Source organism: Pseudochaenichthys georgianus, chromosome 16 (genome assembly GCF_902827115.2).
Source record: "Pseudochaenichthys georgianus chromosome 16, fPseGeo1.2, whole genome shotgun sequence".
In the NCBI taxonomy this organism is placed as follows: domain Eukaryota; kingdom Metazoa; phylum Chordata; class Actinopteri; order Perciformes; family Channichthyidae; genus Pseudochaenichthys; species Pseudochaenichthys georgianus.
Genome location: NC_047518.2, coordinates 17312930 through 17330492, shown reverse-complemented (window position 1 = coordinate 17330492; position 17563 = coordinate 17312930). Strand labels below are relative to the sequence as shown.

Genomic DNA, 17563 nt, shown 5'->3' with positions numbered 1-17563 from the left:
GTCTTGAAGTCATCCTTTTTTTAAGAAACACCTGTAATTACTGCGCATTTCTTTGATTGTACAGCCTTGGGAAATGTTAGTTTTTTCTGGCGCCACCTAAGGCGATAAGCTGTAATTGCATGTGTGTTTTAGATCTCACTTGAGCATGTGTTGAAGTCATATTTCTTTGGAAAATCATCCGTAATTATAGCAGGTTTTTTTTATTGTTCGGCCATAATGACTTTTTACTCACAAAGCTAGAAGGAATCAGAAAAAAACCATATTCCGCTCATAACTGTTCTCTTTAGGAGTTATTTATGCTAGCAGGCAAAAGCTGCTGCTGCAGGGAAGGCTTTAAATGTGTAACCCAAATCAAAGCTATGGTGCATCACTTCATAAATGTTCTCCTCGGAATGAAAGACTCAGATTAACGGCGCTCCAGTTATATTTTAATGAGCACATGTAGACACAAACCATCAAGCAGTGGATACGTGCGCTCTCAGTTTATCCATAACAGTGAAGCGGTTCATCAGAGGCGAGCGCATTTAAACAAAGTCAGACGCACAAAAGTGCAAATGCTTTGGATTTATTTTCCATGCCTCGGCTCATCCACACTTCATTCCATTACAAATCCAGGCCAAACTGCCATGTTAAGACGTTTGATTAAATGTTAATGCAAGACTTGTAATTTGGCTCTGGCATTGTGTTGTTTGAGATGACTCGAGGGAACGCAAGAGGAAAGCCAATATTAAAAACCCACAGATAACGCCACAACAGCACATAGCCATCTCTGACACAAACACAGATTTCCTCACTCGCTCTGTCTCGTTCAGCAGTTTAGCGGGAGAAAAAGGCTTTGTTTCGTATTCATCAGAAATCTGAATGAGCTTTTGGAGTCTTTCGAGTTCCAAGATTGCAAACTATTAGTCATTTTGAGCGTATCCGTGTCATGGACTGTGCTGACACAGCTCCCTGAAGATGGAGTGCTGGCTTGGTTTAATCATCCTCTAACCCACAGTAAGATGATCACACACTGCGAGGAAACGGAGGATGGATGCTATTGTTGCATCGTGACAGCACAGTCCCCATCACATCATGATACCTTACCCACATCCTACAATAATAGAAACTTCCTACTGTAAACACATTGCTTTATTAATTTTGTGGACATTTTGTCCTGGCTGACAAAAAAAAACTTGAAGGGACCCTATTCTACACATTTTCAGGTTGATATTTGTATTTTGTGCTTTTACTATGACATGTTTACATGCTTTAATGTTGAAAAATGTCCATATTTTTCTAATACTGCCAGCACCTCTTTTCACCCTCTGTCTAAAACCAGAGCCCAGTCTGGTCTGATTGGTCAACCGCTTAGATATGTCCCTCTGCTTAGCCTATCACGCAATGTGTTTGAGCACTAGCCAATAGAAGAGTGTGTGTTCATATTGATGTCATAATGTTACGGATGTAAATAAAGGAGTTCAATCAAGGCATTTCTGGCAGAGGGGAATTTGGCCTTTGCAGACCATGCACAAAAAACAAAACAAAAACACAAATGGGAAAGGGCAAACCCCAAAAAGCACAATAGGGACTCTAATTTAGTGTACATGTTGTCCCCGACTGACAACAAAATACACCTCTGGAAAAAAAATTAAGAGACCACTCTTTTTCTTAAATCTCAATCTCTACATGTATGGCAGCCATTCCATTCCAGTCTCTGTTGAATTCCAACACAGAGGAATGTTGACAGTAGTTTATAGAATGCCATTTTTTTTTCATTTTACTCAAAAACATACAGTGGGGCAAAAAAGTATTTAGTCAGCCACCAATTGTGCAAGTTCTCCCACTTAAAAAGATGAGGCCTGTAATTTTCATCCTAGGTCCACTTCAACTATGAGAGACAGAATGGGGGGAAAGAATCCAGGAAATCACATTGTAGGATTTTTAATGAATTAATTGGTGAATTCCTCGGTAAAATAAGTATTTGGTCACCTACAAACAAACAAGATTTCTGGCTTTCACAGACCTGTAACTTCTTCTTTAAGAGCCTCCTCTGTCCTCCACTTGTTAACTGTATTAATGGCACCCGTTTGAACTCGTTATCAGTATAAAAGACACCTGTCCACAACCTCAAACAGTCACACTCCACTATGGCCAAGACCAAAGAGCTGTCAAAGGACACCAGAAACAAAATTGTAGACCTGCACCAGGCTGGGAAGACTGAATCTGCAATAGGTAAGCAGCTTGGTGTGAAGAAATCAACTGTGGGATCAATTATTAGAAAATGGAAGACATACAAGACCACTGATAATCTCCCTCGATCTGGGGCTCCACGCAAGATCTCACGGGGGGACCTAGTCAATGACCTGCAGAGAGCTGGGACCAAAGTAATAAAGGCTACCATCAGTAACACACTACGCCGCCAGGGACTCAAATCCTGCAGTGCCAGACGTGTCCCCCTGCTTAAGCCAGTACATGTCCAGGCCCGTCTGAAGTTTGCTAGAGAGCATTTAGATGATCCAGAAGAGGATTGGGAGAATGTCATATGGTCAGATGAAACCAAAATAGAACTTTTTGGTAAAAACTCAACTAGACGTGTTTGGAGGAGAAAGAATGCTGAGTTGCATCCAAAGAACACCATACCTACTGTGAAACATGGGGGTGGAAACATCATGCTTTGGGGCTATTTTTCTGCAAAGGGACCAGGACGAGTGATCCGTGTAAAGGAAAGAATTAATGGGGCCATGTATCGTGAGATTTGGAGTGACAACCTCCTTCCATCAGCAAGGGCATTGAAGATGAAACGTGGCTGGTTTTTTCAGCATGACAATGATCCCAAACACACCGCCCGGGCAACGAAGGAGTGGCTTCGTAAGAAGCATTTCAAGGTCCTGGAGTGGCCTAGCCAGTCTCCAGATCTCAACCCCATAGAAAATCTTTGGAGGGAGTTGAAAGTCCGTGTTGCCCAGCGACAGCCCCAAAACATCACTGCTCTAGAGGAGATCTGCATGGAGGAATGGGCCAAAAATACCAGCAACAGTGTGTGAAAACCTTGTGAAGACTTACAGAAAACGTTTGGCCTCTGTCATTGCCAACAAAGGGTATATAACAAAGAATTGAGATTAACTTTTGTTATTAACCAAATACTTATTTTCCACGATCCAAGATCTGATTGGTTGCTTTCTTTTCCAACACAAAACCCCTGAAATGCGTAGTGCATGGTCCGAGAAGGACAAAAACCAACTTAACACTGTAATATTACAGATCAACAACACCGATACCATTCTCATTTAATATACATTTTATTTATATAATTAAATCGATTTTTTTTGTTTGTTTTATCTGAGTGTTCCAGGGTATTCTCTGAATACCTTGAAGGCCCTGACGGTTCGCCACTGGAAAAATGTAACAGACTGTGTCATTTCACATTGAGATGCTAGGCTTGGTTGGTGGGACCAGAAACCGAAAGGGTAGATTAATGCTTTATTATTTGATTTTGAAGTTTCAATGATCAATTTCACTTTATGAGAAAAGGCTTTATGACCAGTGGTGGGAAGTAACTAAGTACATTTACAAGTTTTGCTAATTTTTGATATATTTGTACTGTACATCAGGCCATTTGTATTTCAATCTACTTTATAATTCTACTCCACTCCAGTTCAGAGGCAAACATGGCACATTTCACTCCACTACTCAAAAATATGCAAACGTACTAGTCCTTCTCTTACCACAGCCCCATGCACACGGCGTCATCATGTTGAGGAAATCCAATGCTTGACAGGCCAGCCATGCCTTGTTACTGTTGCCAAGCTACAGTATGAATTACCTCTATTTAGGAAGGTGGGTTTTGTTTATGGTCACCTCCTACTAGATTATGTACGATATATTTATATTGTACATGCTGTAGATGTGCTGGACTATCCAATATATACAGATTGAATGCACATCAACTGATAATATTTCCTGTTGAAAAGCTACAGTCAGGCAGGCTGCAATTCCTTCACAGAACCTCATATGGATATGGATATATATATATATATAGCTGAAGGCTGTGAAAACAAAATGAGCTTTTAAGGGGGAAATCCTGCCCACTGCAACCTTATTCATTCCTAATGTACTATTACAGGTTATGGAATTTCTCAAAACTAGTTCATGAGTTGTTCTAGGTAGACAAGACACTTTAATGTAAACCCAACCCAAGCTGTGGACTGGAACAACTATAATAACTTTGTTTTGGTCCACCCAACACACCCACCTTACACATACTAGATAAACATGTGACCGCTTCTACCTTGCAGTCAACATCCAGAATAGCCGAAGTGATAAATAGTTTATGCAGACTGTACGCTACTGCAGGTCACATTCAAAATACAGAATGGACACACAACACAGGAGGACTGTGAACTAGGTTACCTAAACTTCCTACAAAGGCTGTGTGAGAGTATTTACACTTCAGTTTAAAGGGGTTCTCTGGGGTCTACACAGGCTTGAGGAGTAACGGAATACATGTACTGGGATTGCATAATGAGGATACAAAATAGATAGTTTTCCCTTGCCGTTACATTAAAAAAAAAGTAATTAGATTATTGCTACAAATTGTGTATTACTAGCCGTATTACAATGTTAGTAAAAACCTAAAAAGAGCAGTTAGTGTTTGTTGTAAATGGATGAGATTGTATTTGTTCTTTGTAAGCTGTACCGTTCTGTATGCTAATACTTTAAGTTTTAATCTATATGCCTACTGCGTGAATTTGCTTTATGGCTTAACTGTATGTAATAACCTGTTAAGCCCCAAGCCTTTTTCAGGTCTCAAGCTCGAAAAATGACATTCCCAGAACAAATTACTATAACTTCTCTTCTAAAAAGGGGTAAATTAATAATCTTTTTTCTCAAAGCAATGATAAACCTGTGAGTTGGATGTAGAAAAGTCAGAATCAATAATGTTTATTTTAAAGTAAATTCAGATTGAACAAACATTAACATTACTTATAGTGAAAACCACTCTTGAATGATGGGATGGTAGACTAAAAGCTTTAGGAATCCAAACTATAACATATAATAATTACCCTGTATCAAGGTTGATGCAAAACAAGTGAAATTTGACCTTTTTAGAGAGGTTTAGAAAAAAAACCCACTTCTGGGGTCATTTGGGTGGATTTGACCTATCTCTGGCCCCCCTTGGTCGATTTTGGTGATTGACACAACTTTTGAACTGTTAGAGCCAATAGAATCGAGGGGAAGTTCCATTCCATATAAACATTACCCATTGGTGAATGAGTGATGCGTAGCCAGCAAGCCCAAAACCGGAAGCTGGGTTACAGCTCTCATACACTATATGAAAAGTCTGTTTTTGACAAAAATGTTATGAGGGATTATCAGTAAGGATGGATATCCTCGTGGATTCATCTTCCTATTATACACACATGCATTTCCAAACATTTGGACTACCTATGTTGCAAACGTATTATCTTTTCAATTTACACACGGCATCTATTGCACGTCTGTCCGTCCTGAGAGAGGGATCCCTCCTCTGTTGCTCTTCCTGAGGTTTCTCCCATTTTTCCCTTTAAACTGTGGGTTTTCTCCGGAAGTTTTTCCTTGTACGATGTGAGGGTCTAAGGACAGAGGGTGTCGTATTGTCATACTGATATTCTGTACACACTGTGAAGACCACTGAGACAAATGTAACATTTGTGATATTGGGCTATATAAATAAACATTGATTAATTGATTGATTGATTGATTGATTGATTGATTGATTGATTGATTGATTGATCAGTAATCATTTCAAAGTGACACATAGACATTGGATTAACCTTCAGCAGCATTTGTATGCGTTTTAATGCCATTGAACACAACTTTGATCAGCTGGCTTTAAAGATTAAACTTAACAACAAATAAAGGGGGGTTATTTTGTCTTGGGAACTGGAATCAACCTTCACATCAACGTCTTTCATATCCATAGTAATCAGCGGAATGTAGCTGGCCAGAAATGTCAGCCATTATCAGCAGAAGCCATTTTGAAATTCCCTGAGATTTCTTGCGGGCTTGTTTTTTTTGAGCAGATAAGAATAGATCAAAAGTGACATTGTGCTGACCTCTTGGTGCTGAACATCTTGGCAGCGTCTTCTCTCTCCTGCTCAGAGGCTCTGGTAGGTCGCGGTTTGATGTTGACTTTTCAAACCTGCATGCACACACACAAACAAGAGACAGGGACGGGGGACAGAAGGAGATAAGAGTGAGATTTTCTACATCATTGTGACGTTGCCCTCAAGTTGTCTTAATGCTTTGGCCATGCTGACCTCAAAGACCTCCATTAGCCGGCCTCCAACTGAGCGATTCAAATTGACTGGGCACGGCAGGAGGCAAATGAGCAGAGCATAACTCGGCCAACATGACAAAGACAATGAATGGAGTCAAATGTCAGCTTTAATAATTATTCGCTTTACTTTATCACAACAGTACCGATTTAAACAGGGTGGATTTAATTAGCACAGAAGCTCAACCGGAGCGACGAGGAACAATTAAAAAGAAGCGCTACATATTTGCTTGTGTATAGGCAAACATGTCACATGCAAGGAAGCACAGTCCCTGAATGGGTGGATTCCCAAATTGGGTCTCTAGATATCTGTGCTACGCCTAGAAAATTGTATAATGGCTGAGAGTTAAGGTCATCAGAGACTCCGGAGGAGGAGCTGGAGTAAAAGAAGGTATGTTTCAATAATTAATGCCGAGGTCTATGCAGGCCTCACTTCTCACCCTGTACTGTCTGTAATGAGATGAGTGGAAGGCCACAGGGAAGGGAAGGGAATGGAAAGGGGCTGATTAAAACGCTCAGCTCAACACCATCCACCTTCCTTACCCCTCCACCATCTTATTTATAACACCTAGAATGGGTTTCCCCTCACCTGCACACCGGAGGGAGCAGAGGGAGATGAATAAGCAGGCGTAAAGGTTAACAAAGTAGCGTGACACTGGAAACATCTGATAATTCATTCAGGCGACATTGAAACCGCGGATGTACTCACTCCTCTAAGTAATCCAAGGGAGTGCAGCTGCCAATTTGTGGTTTCCGTGATTCACAGATGATAACAGCACAGGAAAGCAGCCTTTGATTCTTATTGAATTTTATGATTTCTTCTTGTATTTCATTATGTTTAATATTTGGCAGACTGTGTTTTACAAACAAAAACTTTTTTTTTTTTTTTTTTTTTTTTTTAAATACAGCCTGCAGTAAGGATTTATGGTTCTGACATTGCCTTACTCTTAAGGTATAACGTGTGTTTGATAATGCTATTAACTAGATTAAGGATTGGAGTAGTCTCACTCTCAGACCCCGTTTACACGAGGACGATACGGGTTGTATCCGCATAGTTTCTCTTGCGTATAGCCCTTTCGTTTACACAAGGCCTTAATAAAACGATATAAACGGACCCCGCAAACGATATATCTGCAAACTGAACGCTCTGGGGGGCCAAACGGCTCTGTGTGTACGCCTCTATAAGATAATTTTCTGATAACGATTACATAGCCCTGCCTCCCTCTCCCCATGTCTCCTGCTCAGAGATCAGCTGCTGGGCTGTCAGAAGAGGGGGAGGAAAAGAGAGGCTCTGTGTTTTATTCTTATATGATTATATAGAGTCATTATCAATTTGTTTTGAAGCTCAATAAATAACAAAGAAGACCTCTGACCGGCACTTTTCTAATTTTGTCCGGAAGATTTAAACTTTAACGGACATGTTCACCAGCGAAAAAAAATGTTACCGGAAACTCTGCCGCACGGTTCCCTCGTCCCTTGGAAGAGGCGGAGAGGTGGGTGTTTTTCATCTGCTGGTGGACAGTCCGGAGAGATATACAGCAGGAGCACATGCTGCCCACCGCGGAGAATAAACAGAAGGGCAACGATGGCAACTAGGGATGCTCCGATCGCCAATTCTGGGGCCGATCGCCGGAATCAGTATCGGCCGATACCGATCGCCGATCCGATCGAGTGGGCGGGGCCAAAAATGGAAGATTTAAACATCTTAAAACTCAGTTAATGGGAATCATTCACTGGAGCTTCCACAAACAACAATCAACTTAATTATTACATTCAAATGATGTACATTATTCAAGTTTACATTCACGTTGGATAATAACACGGGAGAAATTAGCGGAAGCGCTCTCTTTTCCTCTCTCCCTCTCTCTCCTGACAGCCTGTCAGTATCTCATGCAGCTCACTGATCCAGAAACTAATGAGTGATCCGACAGTGAAGAATACATATATTTATAATAACTAGTTTAGCTTGTTCCAGAAGTAGATAAAATAGCTAAGTGTGTTAGTTCTAACTCTTGTGTGTTTCGCTCCGCTCACCAGTCCGGCGGGTGGAGCTGCAGGATTTCTGCTTCACACACACGTTGCATACCGCTATTTTACTGTCTTTTTTCGGACACCTTAAAATAATGCCAGACCGGTGAAGCCATTTTGGCGAGCTTGTTTTGCGGCGCACATGCTCTCGCAATAGGCATGTTTAGAGAGGGCCGATCGATCGGTAGAGAGCGAGTATCGGCCGATCAGCGTTTCCAGTGGTCTCGTGTGAACGGACACGTTAATTGAGCCGAATGCTCAACGGAAGACTTTTTTGAAAACGCATACGGTGAGTAAACGCAAACGTTCAAGTGTAAATGGGGTCTCAGAAGCCAAATAAAAACACACATCCCAGATACGGGTGAAAGCTGTTGTCAACAGTTTATCAAAAGTTTCACACTCTAACATTTCCTCACAACTGTAAAAAAAAAAAAAGGATTTTCTCAAAATAGGCTACAAGTCTACAGCCATGTTAGCAGCTCTGTAAAGATTTGCTAGCGTAGCCCTCACACAACTTGTGTAGAGTGAGAAGAATAGGAAACCTCACACAACTGTTCACACATTTTTCCAAGCTGGTTTACATTTACTGCTAGCTTTGCAATTACCAATAAATGAGATTTGAGTGAATGCTAACGTTATGCCATCGTGCTTGAAAGGACAAAGCTAACATGCTAATGGTCAGGTAGCTATAGCTTGAAATGATAGCAGCATTTTGGCAGGAGTTTAGTGAGTTTACATTCACAGTATTTGCAATATATAGCCATACAGTAGAGAAAAGGCAAATAATCATTTCAGTTGTCTAAGGTATTTGGTTATACATTTGACAAATTAAATGTGACGTGAAACTTTCGTGAAAGTTAGCCAATTAGCTAGTTAGCTGCAGCACAAACATAATTTTAATGTGCAAATGGAAATGTGGTTGGCTACTTTACAGGACCAATGTTAACAACACCGTCTGCCAAAGTTACTTTAAAACTATCTTGTTCCCCTGCTGGAGGTCAGCCTGCCAGCTGCTGTCAATCAAATAACACGTCAGGAACAAATATTATATAAAAAAATGATGAACATGATAAGTTCAGTTGGACACTAGAATCACTAATGTCAGCCTCCTGGTTGAACAATCGGTAAAGTTAGTCTTTATGGTTTATTCTTTTGGGAACATGGTTGTCTGCACAACATTTCATGGCAATCCCTACAACAGTTGATGAGATTTAGGCCAAGCAGTTTGAACAGGTTTTTAACAACTGAAACATTTCAAATCAATATGGCAGCAGGCGGACATTAATGAGATGAAAACTACTTCAGAGCCCAGGGAGTAGTGAGAGATCATTTCAAACAGTTGCATAATTTCCTTTTCTGTTTAAATGTGATTCATCCTGCCATTCGTCAGTGTTCCATGTGGTTACAATGATTACAAAGAGTGCTTTACCAAACTCTGCACTACCTTTAGAAAAATAATAACAAACCTTTTAACTTTAGAGGGTCTGGACCAAGACAAAACTGAAAATGCATTAAGGCAGGATTTAGATTAACATAAATTCAGCTTTACCTGCCAGTGGGCTTAAAGAGAGTTTCATATTTTGTTAATATGAGGTACAATGTAATGCAACTTGAAGCTATAGAGGAGATAGGAAAGGAAAATAAAAAACTGAAATAGAAGCACAAACATGAATTGAACCCAGCTGCTGCATAGTCTTTTGAGGTTTAATGCTACATTTGTTTAGAAATTCTGATAATGCAGAACATATAATAATAGGTTGATATTTTAAAGCTTAAACTCAGAGCGCACATGTAAATGTTAAGGTGGTGGCAGGACTGGTTTAACCCTTAGTTGCACGAGTGACTGGACCCTACACTCTTCCATAAGTGGGTCAAAAAGGACCCGTATGAGAATAATATATGTTTTTATGCCATGTGGTTAAGAAAAATCACTTTCATAATATTTAGTATTATATTTTGGTTCACACTAGAAATATTTTTATTTTACACGATTTATAATTTTAGACTTTTTTTACATTTTGAAATGCATGCGGGTCATTTTTGACCCACTTATGGAAGTTTGGGGTAATAATACAAAACTACAATTTCTTAAAATTTAAATTTAAAATGGCATGATATCCAAAACATCTTTTTTGAGGAATAGCTGGAATATGAAATGATAAAAAATGTAATTACAAAGACACTCTAAGAAAATCACCTCACCGGGTCAAAAGCAATCTTACAAGCTTTGTTTCAATGTATGCATAGTATACGTAAAGTTTTACAATACGAAAGATTGTCATTATACAACACAGAGTTATGCAACAACATACAGACTTAGTCTTATTCTGCGACATAACAACAAGAAATAAAAACCATTGTTGTGGTGTTATGTGGAGCATGATGAACAATGAACATGACTTTTGCTTTGTTCCATCACAACATATTGTTCAAACTCATTTCTCCTTTTTTAAATGCCTGTGTTCTGCCAGTTATTGTCAGTATTAGACAACTGTCATACCGCAGTGTTACATTACTCCCTGTTCTTCAGATGGAATAAATAGATAAACAAATCATCTATTGGTTTGTGTTTGAGGAATTGAGTTAGCTGGGTGACAGGTAACAAGATAAATGGCTTTAATTAGATAGGCAGTAGAAAAGGAACAAGGTGCCGAATTAGAACTATCTGTGGACGTTAACATGGTTTGCAGAGCAAATTCGGTGGGACACACATTGCTTTCATTTTATTTTCACACTTTAAATTATAGTTACATGTTTTGATCAGCAGGATAACCTAATATTAACAACACTTTGTAATTTTTGAAGTATAAATACAATCGCCAGTAGTAAAACGCTAATGTCGCATGACTTCTCTTCACCACCGCTAAGCTAACAGCAGATTTGTGTTAGGCGTGATGACGTCAAGTAGTCTTATTTAGTGACTTGTTATCAACCACCGTTTTTATGACGAATATAAGCTTTGGACTTTTTAGGGTAATTAATACTGTGAAAATCTCTTAAACGTATTTAAACGAGAGATCTTATATCAGGCATCTCACCGAAAACACGTTCAAGAAACATTTGATTTTGAGAGTAGGGAACTGTAAATGGTCAAATGCTAACTCATTTTTGTGTTACTCATTCCTGCACCACTCAATAGTAGGGTTGGGTACCGAGAACCGGTTCCGGTTCGGAACCGGTTCCAACATTTCGATTGCAACGGCATCATTTAGAAATGTGAATTTCGGTTCCGCTTTTCGATGCCTGAGGAAATGTTTCTCGCCGCTCTCCGTAGCCTACTGTATGACTGTGGCGGGGCGGGAAATGTAGCGTTGTACCTACAATTCCTACAGCGTAACCTGGGACCAGGGCCGGCCCGTCGCACTGGCGTTATAGATGTTCGCCTAGGGCGCCAGTTCTGGGGGGTGCTGCGCTGGCAGTTCTGGGAGAAAAAAAAAAATGTTGACCGTTGGTGCTCATCCTAATTTTCGGCCTTGATGTAACAACATTCATAATTAAGTTAATGTAACACCCTTTTCATCCCAGTTACACTTTTCATTTGCCCTGTACGATGGGCGCTGTAAGTGATGAAAATGGGGGATGTTGGTTTATCTGGCACCCGCAGCTCACAGCCAAAGTGCGAGTGAGCGAGGGAGGGTGCACCGGTACCGGCGCTGTTGTTATTAGAATCTGGTGCTAGCTGCTCTAACGGATATAAGAAGATGTTTCTACAATGATGTGGAGGGAGAGTCCTCTCCAGTCAGACTGAGGCTGATAACTACAGCTCAGTGAGGTAAAGGACTGAGTGTTTAGATAGTTCACTTTAGTCTTTGGCTGCGGCCCCACGAGGACGAAAACGGCTAAACGCATAGGATTAACGCAAACGCAATCGCAAACGGTTTCCGTCCACATGCAATAATTATCTGGATAGTGTCTGCCCACACGAGACCGCTCCGTTTAGCTCCAACCGCTGGAGAAGCTGCAGTACATATGCCGAGCCTGTACGTGGCGCTGTAACTTCCTCCACAAAATCAGCGAAGAAGCATGGTTGTCATGGTTGCCCTTCTGTTTATTCTCCGCGGTGGGGGCCGAGGGAACCGGGCAGAGTTTTTCGCCAGTCAGCATGTATTAAAGTTGAAATCTTCCGGACACAATTATAAAAGTGCCGGTCAAAGGTCTTCTTTGTTATTTATTGAGCTTTAAAACAAATGAATAACGACTCTATAATATAATGATAAAATACACGGAGCCTCTCTTTTTCCTCCCTCTCTTCAGACAGCGCCAGTGTCTGTCTCATGCAGCAGCTCATCCAGTAATGAGTGACCCGGCCGACAGTAAAAATAAACATTGTTATAACTAGTTTAGGGAGTTTGAGAGGTAATTAAAATAGCTAAGGGTGATGATCTGACTTGAAGTGTGTGTTTTGCTGCAGCGGGAGGAGCTGCAGGGGAGCAGAGCTGCGTGTTTCCGTCCTGTCAGATTAGACTTCACTCGCGAGAGAAAGATAAATAATCTGAATTCAGGGTGCAGTTTACTTTGACGTGGGGGTGAGCAGCAGAGGTGGGGAGAGGCAGGGCTATTGCCTCATCATTATTGCTGTAGATGTTGCACAAACAACTGTAGCATGGTCAATAGCGTCCGGAGCACTATAGCAACTCTGCGATCCGCCATTGTTGTTGTTGTTGGTGGCGAAACACTTCAGCACTGGCGCGGGGTAAGCGGAGGTGAGCAGAAGAGGTGGGGAGAGGCGGGGCTATTGCGCAATCACTATCAGTGATCTGAAAATGTCCGTATAGGGCGCACACACGGAGCCGTTTGACCCCCCAGAGAGCTGCGTATGCCTTTCTATCCACCTTGGGACCCGTTGTCGTTTCCTCAGTCGTTTAGTGCCATATTCGGTCGTCCTCGTGGGGCCGAACGGTCTATATGACACTAAACAGTAACGCAAACGACCGAATACGTCCTCGTGGGGCCGCAGCCTAGGTTATCTCAGTGGGTCTCAAACGTTTTGATCACAATGTATGTAAACACATATTTCCAAGGCACTCTATAATTATTGGGATAAAACAGGTTTGAAATCATTCCAATGTATATAGGACAGTAAACCAGACATAACGTTTTAAACTGGACAGATAAAAAAATATGCATAAATAAAAAAGTAAAAGATATGAATGAACAACAAAACAAAAATACGTTACATGTATTTGTTATTGGCTATGGTAGGTTATTGGTTATGCTCACATACTTATTTAATTATTAAAATGTAAACCAATCTTTTTCATATGGGTGTTTAGAGTTGTACCCCCTAGATCAGGTCTCTAGTAATTCTGCTTAAAGTGCACCAGATTGAAGCATTTTACTTTAAAATGTTCAAATATTTCTTCCCGATATGCCTGAGAAGGCAGGTATGCTTGTTTTTCTCAACAAGAACTGTTTTTAAATGGGGGGGGGGGGGGGGGGGGTTCCTTTAAAAGTTGCACTGTTGTAGCTTCAGTGGTTCTCAGGTTACAGTTACATAGCAGTGCATATAAACAGACTGATTAATGTGAATATTACTGTAAAGTTAAACTAACCTGTGTAAAAGTTTCTCGAATAAATGTAATCTTTTTAGTGAAAGAAGCATGTATAGTTCTTTTACCCTGCCCCTCAAAGAATCGGAATTGAGAACCGGAATCGAAAAGTAGAATCGGAATCGTGGAAATTCAAACGATAACCAACCCTACTCAATAGTCAAAAATGGGAAGTGTATTCAAATATTTAAAGTGCGTCAGTAAATCATACAAATCTCTAAAAGGCTTATTGTTTCTTTGTATGGTTTATCCTTCTTTCTATACTTTCACCAACGCAACACAACATAACAACAATGCACCAGTGGAGCCATGTGGTTCTTCCTGACATGAATGGACCTTGTCTTCTTCTATCTCTATGGCAGAAGAACCTGTCTGACGATGTTTTCCCTGCCGGGCTTCATTAAGCCAGCCTTGTGTTTCAGCCTAATTGTCTCCATACGACGTACGAGCAGCGTATCCTGACAAACACTATCAGCATCCAAGCATGTAATGGATTGAGGCGAATCCCTCAGACAGGCTGAGGGACAGCAGGTACGGCCAGTGCTCGGGTGTGCACTTTTGCTAAACGCTGCCGGCCATAAAATAACAATGACACAGGGGCGATGTGTTCTTGTGTCTAACACACACAGCTTTAAATTCAGGGCTGACAGAGCGATTTAACACAAAACAAAGATGAGCTAAGCAAGCATCTAGTGCCCCGTTAACACAGCAAACTGCTAACAAACAAGGCCAAATTCCATCCCAGTCCAGGTAGATCGTGTACATTCTATTCTCAGATCCATACGGTTTAAGATGTAAGTTCCATTTCTCCCCTGATGCTGGCTTTATGAATGACGAGGAGAGAAGGAAAATAAAGATATCGGCTGTGCTGGGTCCTGGATGCGATCCAGAGTGTGAGCAGGAGAAGTGGAGTATTGATCAGAGGCAGGATTAGCTGGCCCAGCATGCAGCTAAATCAGTAACAGCCATGAAGAAGTACAGTGGTAGGAAAACAACACAACACCAGCTATGTAACAGAGTATGTCAAGCGCAAGCATTTTAAATGAAGAAATAGCCCGTTTTCTTTCCCAATACACCTCTGAAGGCGAAAGAGCAGGAAATACTGTATTCTAGGGGTGTAACGGTATCCGTATTCGTCCCGTACCGTCACGGTTCGGACGTCACGGTTCGGCACATGCAGTCACACGGCGAATACGCCTTTTTTTTTTACGAGTGGGAAAAAAGTCTGTCATTCAGGTCAGTATCCACTACACTATATATAATCCAGGGGGCGGTATTGCGCCTAAAAGCTGTTTGCCAGCCGCACTTAAACAACAAATGAAGAACAAGAAGAAACACAACAACAAAACGAACTAAATACAAGAAGAAGAAAAGTTAGTATGGCGATTTCAGATAACACAGGAGCTAGAACCCACCTGCTTCTTTTAAATCCGCTGTGTGGGAACATTTCGGGTTCCCTGTGGACTACAATAACGATGAAGTGTGCGAGTGGTGGATCGGAAGAGGACGGTGTGTCGGCGTTGTTCGATAGCGGTGCGGTATGCTAATGGTAACACACGCCAAACATGCTAAATCATATCAGAAGGCATCACCCAGATTTGCCAATCACCGGAGCCCGGCAAAAGACAACAGCAGTTCAACAGCTGATCCCCGCTGCTTTTAAGAAGCCAATAGACATGAAAGCCGTGAGACCAAAATAAATAACGGAAGCTTTTGTCATATGTTTTTCAACGACTTTGCCCTCTGGAAACACTTTCTTATTATTTATGATGTAATATTTTCAAGACATTCTTTTTAGTTTTACAGCTTGATGAAACCTTTTAGTTTGACATCAGCCATTATAGGTAATATGGCCATCTGAGTGTGTGGTGCTGTTTGTGGTTTGTTTTTAACTGTTTAATACAGTTAATTATTCAAAATGTCAGAGTTCCTTATTTTGAAACTGAAACTTGCACTACTGTTCACACATAAATAACAACAAACCTGGAACTACGCATTTGGGACTTTTTGTTGTACCGAACCGTACCGAACCGTACCGAACCGTGACCCCCAAACCGAGGTACGAACCGAACCGTGACTTCTGTGAATCGTTACACCCCTACTGTATTCTGATTCTTCTAACAGCTAAAATAGTTTAGACTACACCCTTATTGTATACATTAATGTCTATGTTGTTGACTGTATCGATACTTTCTGTAGGCTTGAAGGGTGAACAATTCACCGACAAGAAGCTGCACAAGAATTCCCGATGTGTCAAAATGTCAGGTGCAGCTGTCGAGTGATAGTTAGGCTGTTTTGCAGTAGGGTCATAAGAGCAACTTATATAAAGAACTTCGCACATACCCAGTTTCAAGGAATACAGTAATACATTACGGTTTATATTTCATCCAGGAACTGAAGCCTTATGTATGACTTTTGTTGTATGACATTATCAGAACAAATGGGTTGCTGGCCTACTCCTACCTTAGGCTGAATCCCAGCCAAAAAAAGAAAGTGTGACATGGGTGAATGGGCACTAACCAAAGTCACAGAAAAACACAAACAAACTGACCATTAAAAGCAGCAGTAAATCATCAATCCCCGTGTTCTGAAAAGGAAAATTGCAGGTTTGTTCAAGTTTGTTGGCTTTGGCGAGAGTGTAATTGGATAAAGAATGACTAGAAAAGGCCTTCTGAAGGGTCAAAGTCATAATATAAAAACAAAAAAAGTTTTTACCTGAGGGGCAGGACCTCACTTTGGATTCTCAGAATCGGGGGTCTGCTAAACCAGCATCTACTGCAGGTAACACCTTGGCTTTAGAAAAGTATCCAATACAACCCAACTTCAAAAACATCCGAAGTATCCTGTTAATACCAAGTGTCTTTGTCTCCTTAAATTATAGCACAAGGATTCAAAGTGTATTTCAGCGAAAAGAACCAGAACACCTAATTCTAAATTATTAGTATTCGGTGAATATTAAATTACAATTTAGTCCAGGACCTGCAGTAGTATTTCAATGAGGTCCCGGTTCACTGCAGTGATGACTCATCTTCCCTTCTGTTCTCCACTCCTGTCCCCTGGTTGTCCCATTGTCTGCACCTCACCACTGTTTACATCTCTCCTTTCTCCCCAATTTATTTCCTTGGCTCTGTGGCCACACACACAGAAGCCTGATTGGAAGAACATTTCCTGATCTAATAGGGGTCACATTAGCCTTGCAGGAAACACAATGCCATTATGGAAATGTTCAGTCAATTACTGGGCAACGAATAAACACCCCTTTTGTCATTTTTTACACATATTTGCACTGGGCTAATGGTTGTGTTGCATCTTATCTGGGTCTCCTGGAGGACCTATGCAATATGCTTGAGGTCAGTTCTGTCATGTTGGGATTGTTGGGTTGCCCTGGATGACAGTGTTTGTCTTGCAAGTAAAACATCCTAATGGACATTTTGCTGAGGATAATGGATTTGTCTCAATTAATTTGTTACCAAAGAGCACAACCTTAAATGCATTCCTGTATTCCTGTAAGAATTCCAAAAATGACAATATTTGGATGTTTGCATATTTGGATGTTTGCATGTTTGACTTAAACTCTGTGTTACTGGATTGATTAAGACAGAATAGCTGAAAATATGACAAACTATAAAATACAAGAACATATTGAGGGGTTCAAACCAACTGGCGGATAAGAATGACAGTTTTACTT

At 40.8% G+C, this 17563-nt stretch overlaps 1 protein-coding gene across 5 annotated transcripts in view; it reads right to left on the bottom strand.

Annotated features, from left to right (window-relative positions):
• Positions 1-17563, bottom strand: part of oxr1a (oxidation resistance 1a) — a 231306-nt gene that overhangs the window by 202012 nt on the left and 11731 nt on the right. For all 5 annotated transcript variants that reach the window (XM_034103503.2, XM_034103502.2, XM_034103507.2 and 2 more), the window contains exon 2: positions 6078-6163. In XM_034103503.2, coding sequence (XP_033959394.1) covers positions 6078-6094 — 17 coding nt within the window. In that variant the 5' untranslated portion in view covers positions 6095-6163. The remainder of the gene's footprint in view (positions 1-6077; positions 6164-17563) is intronic.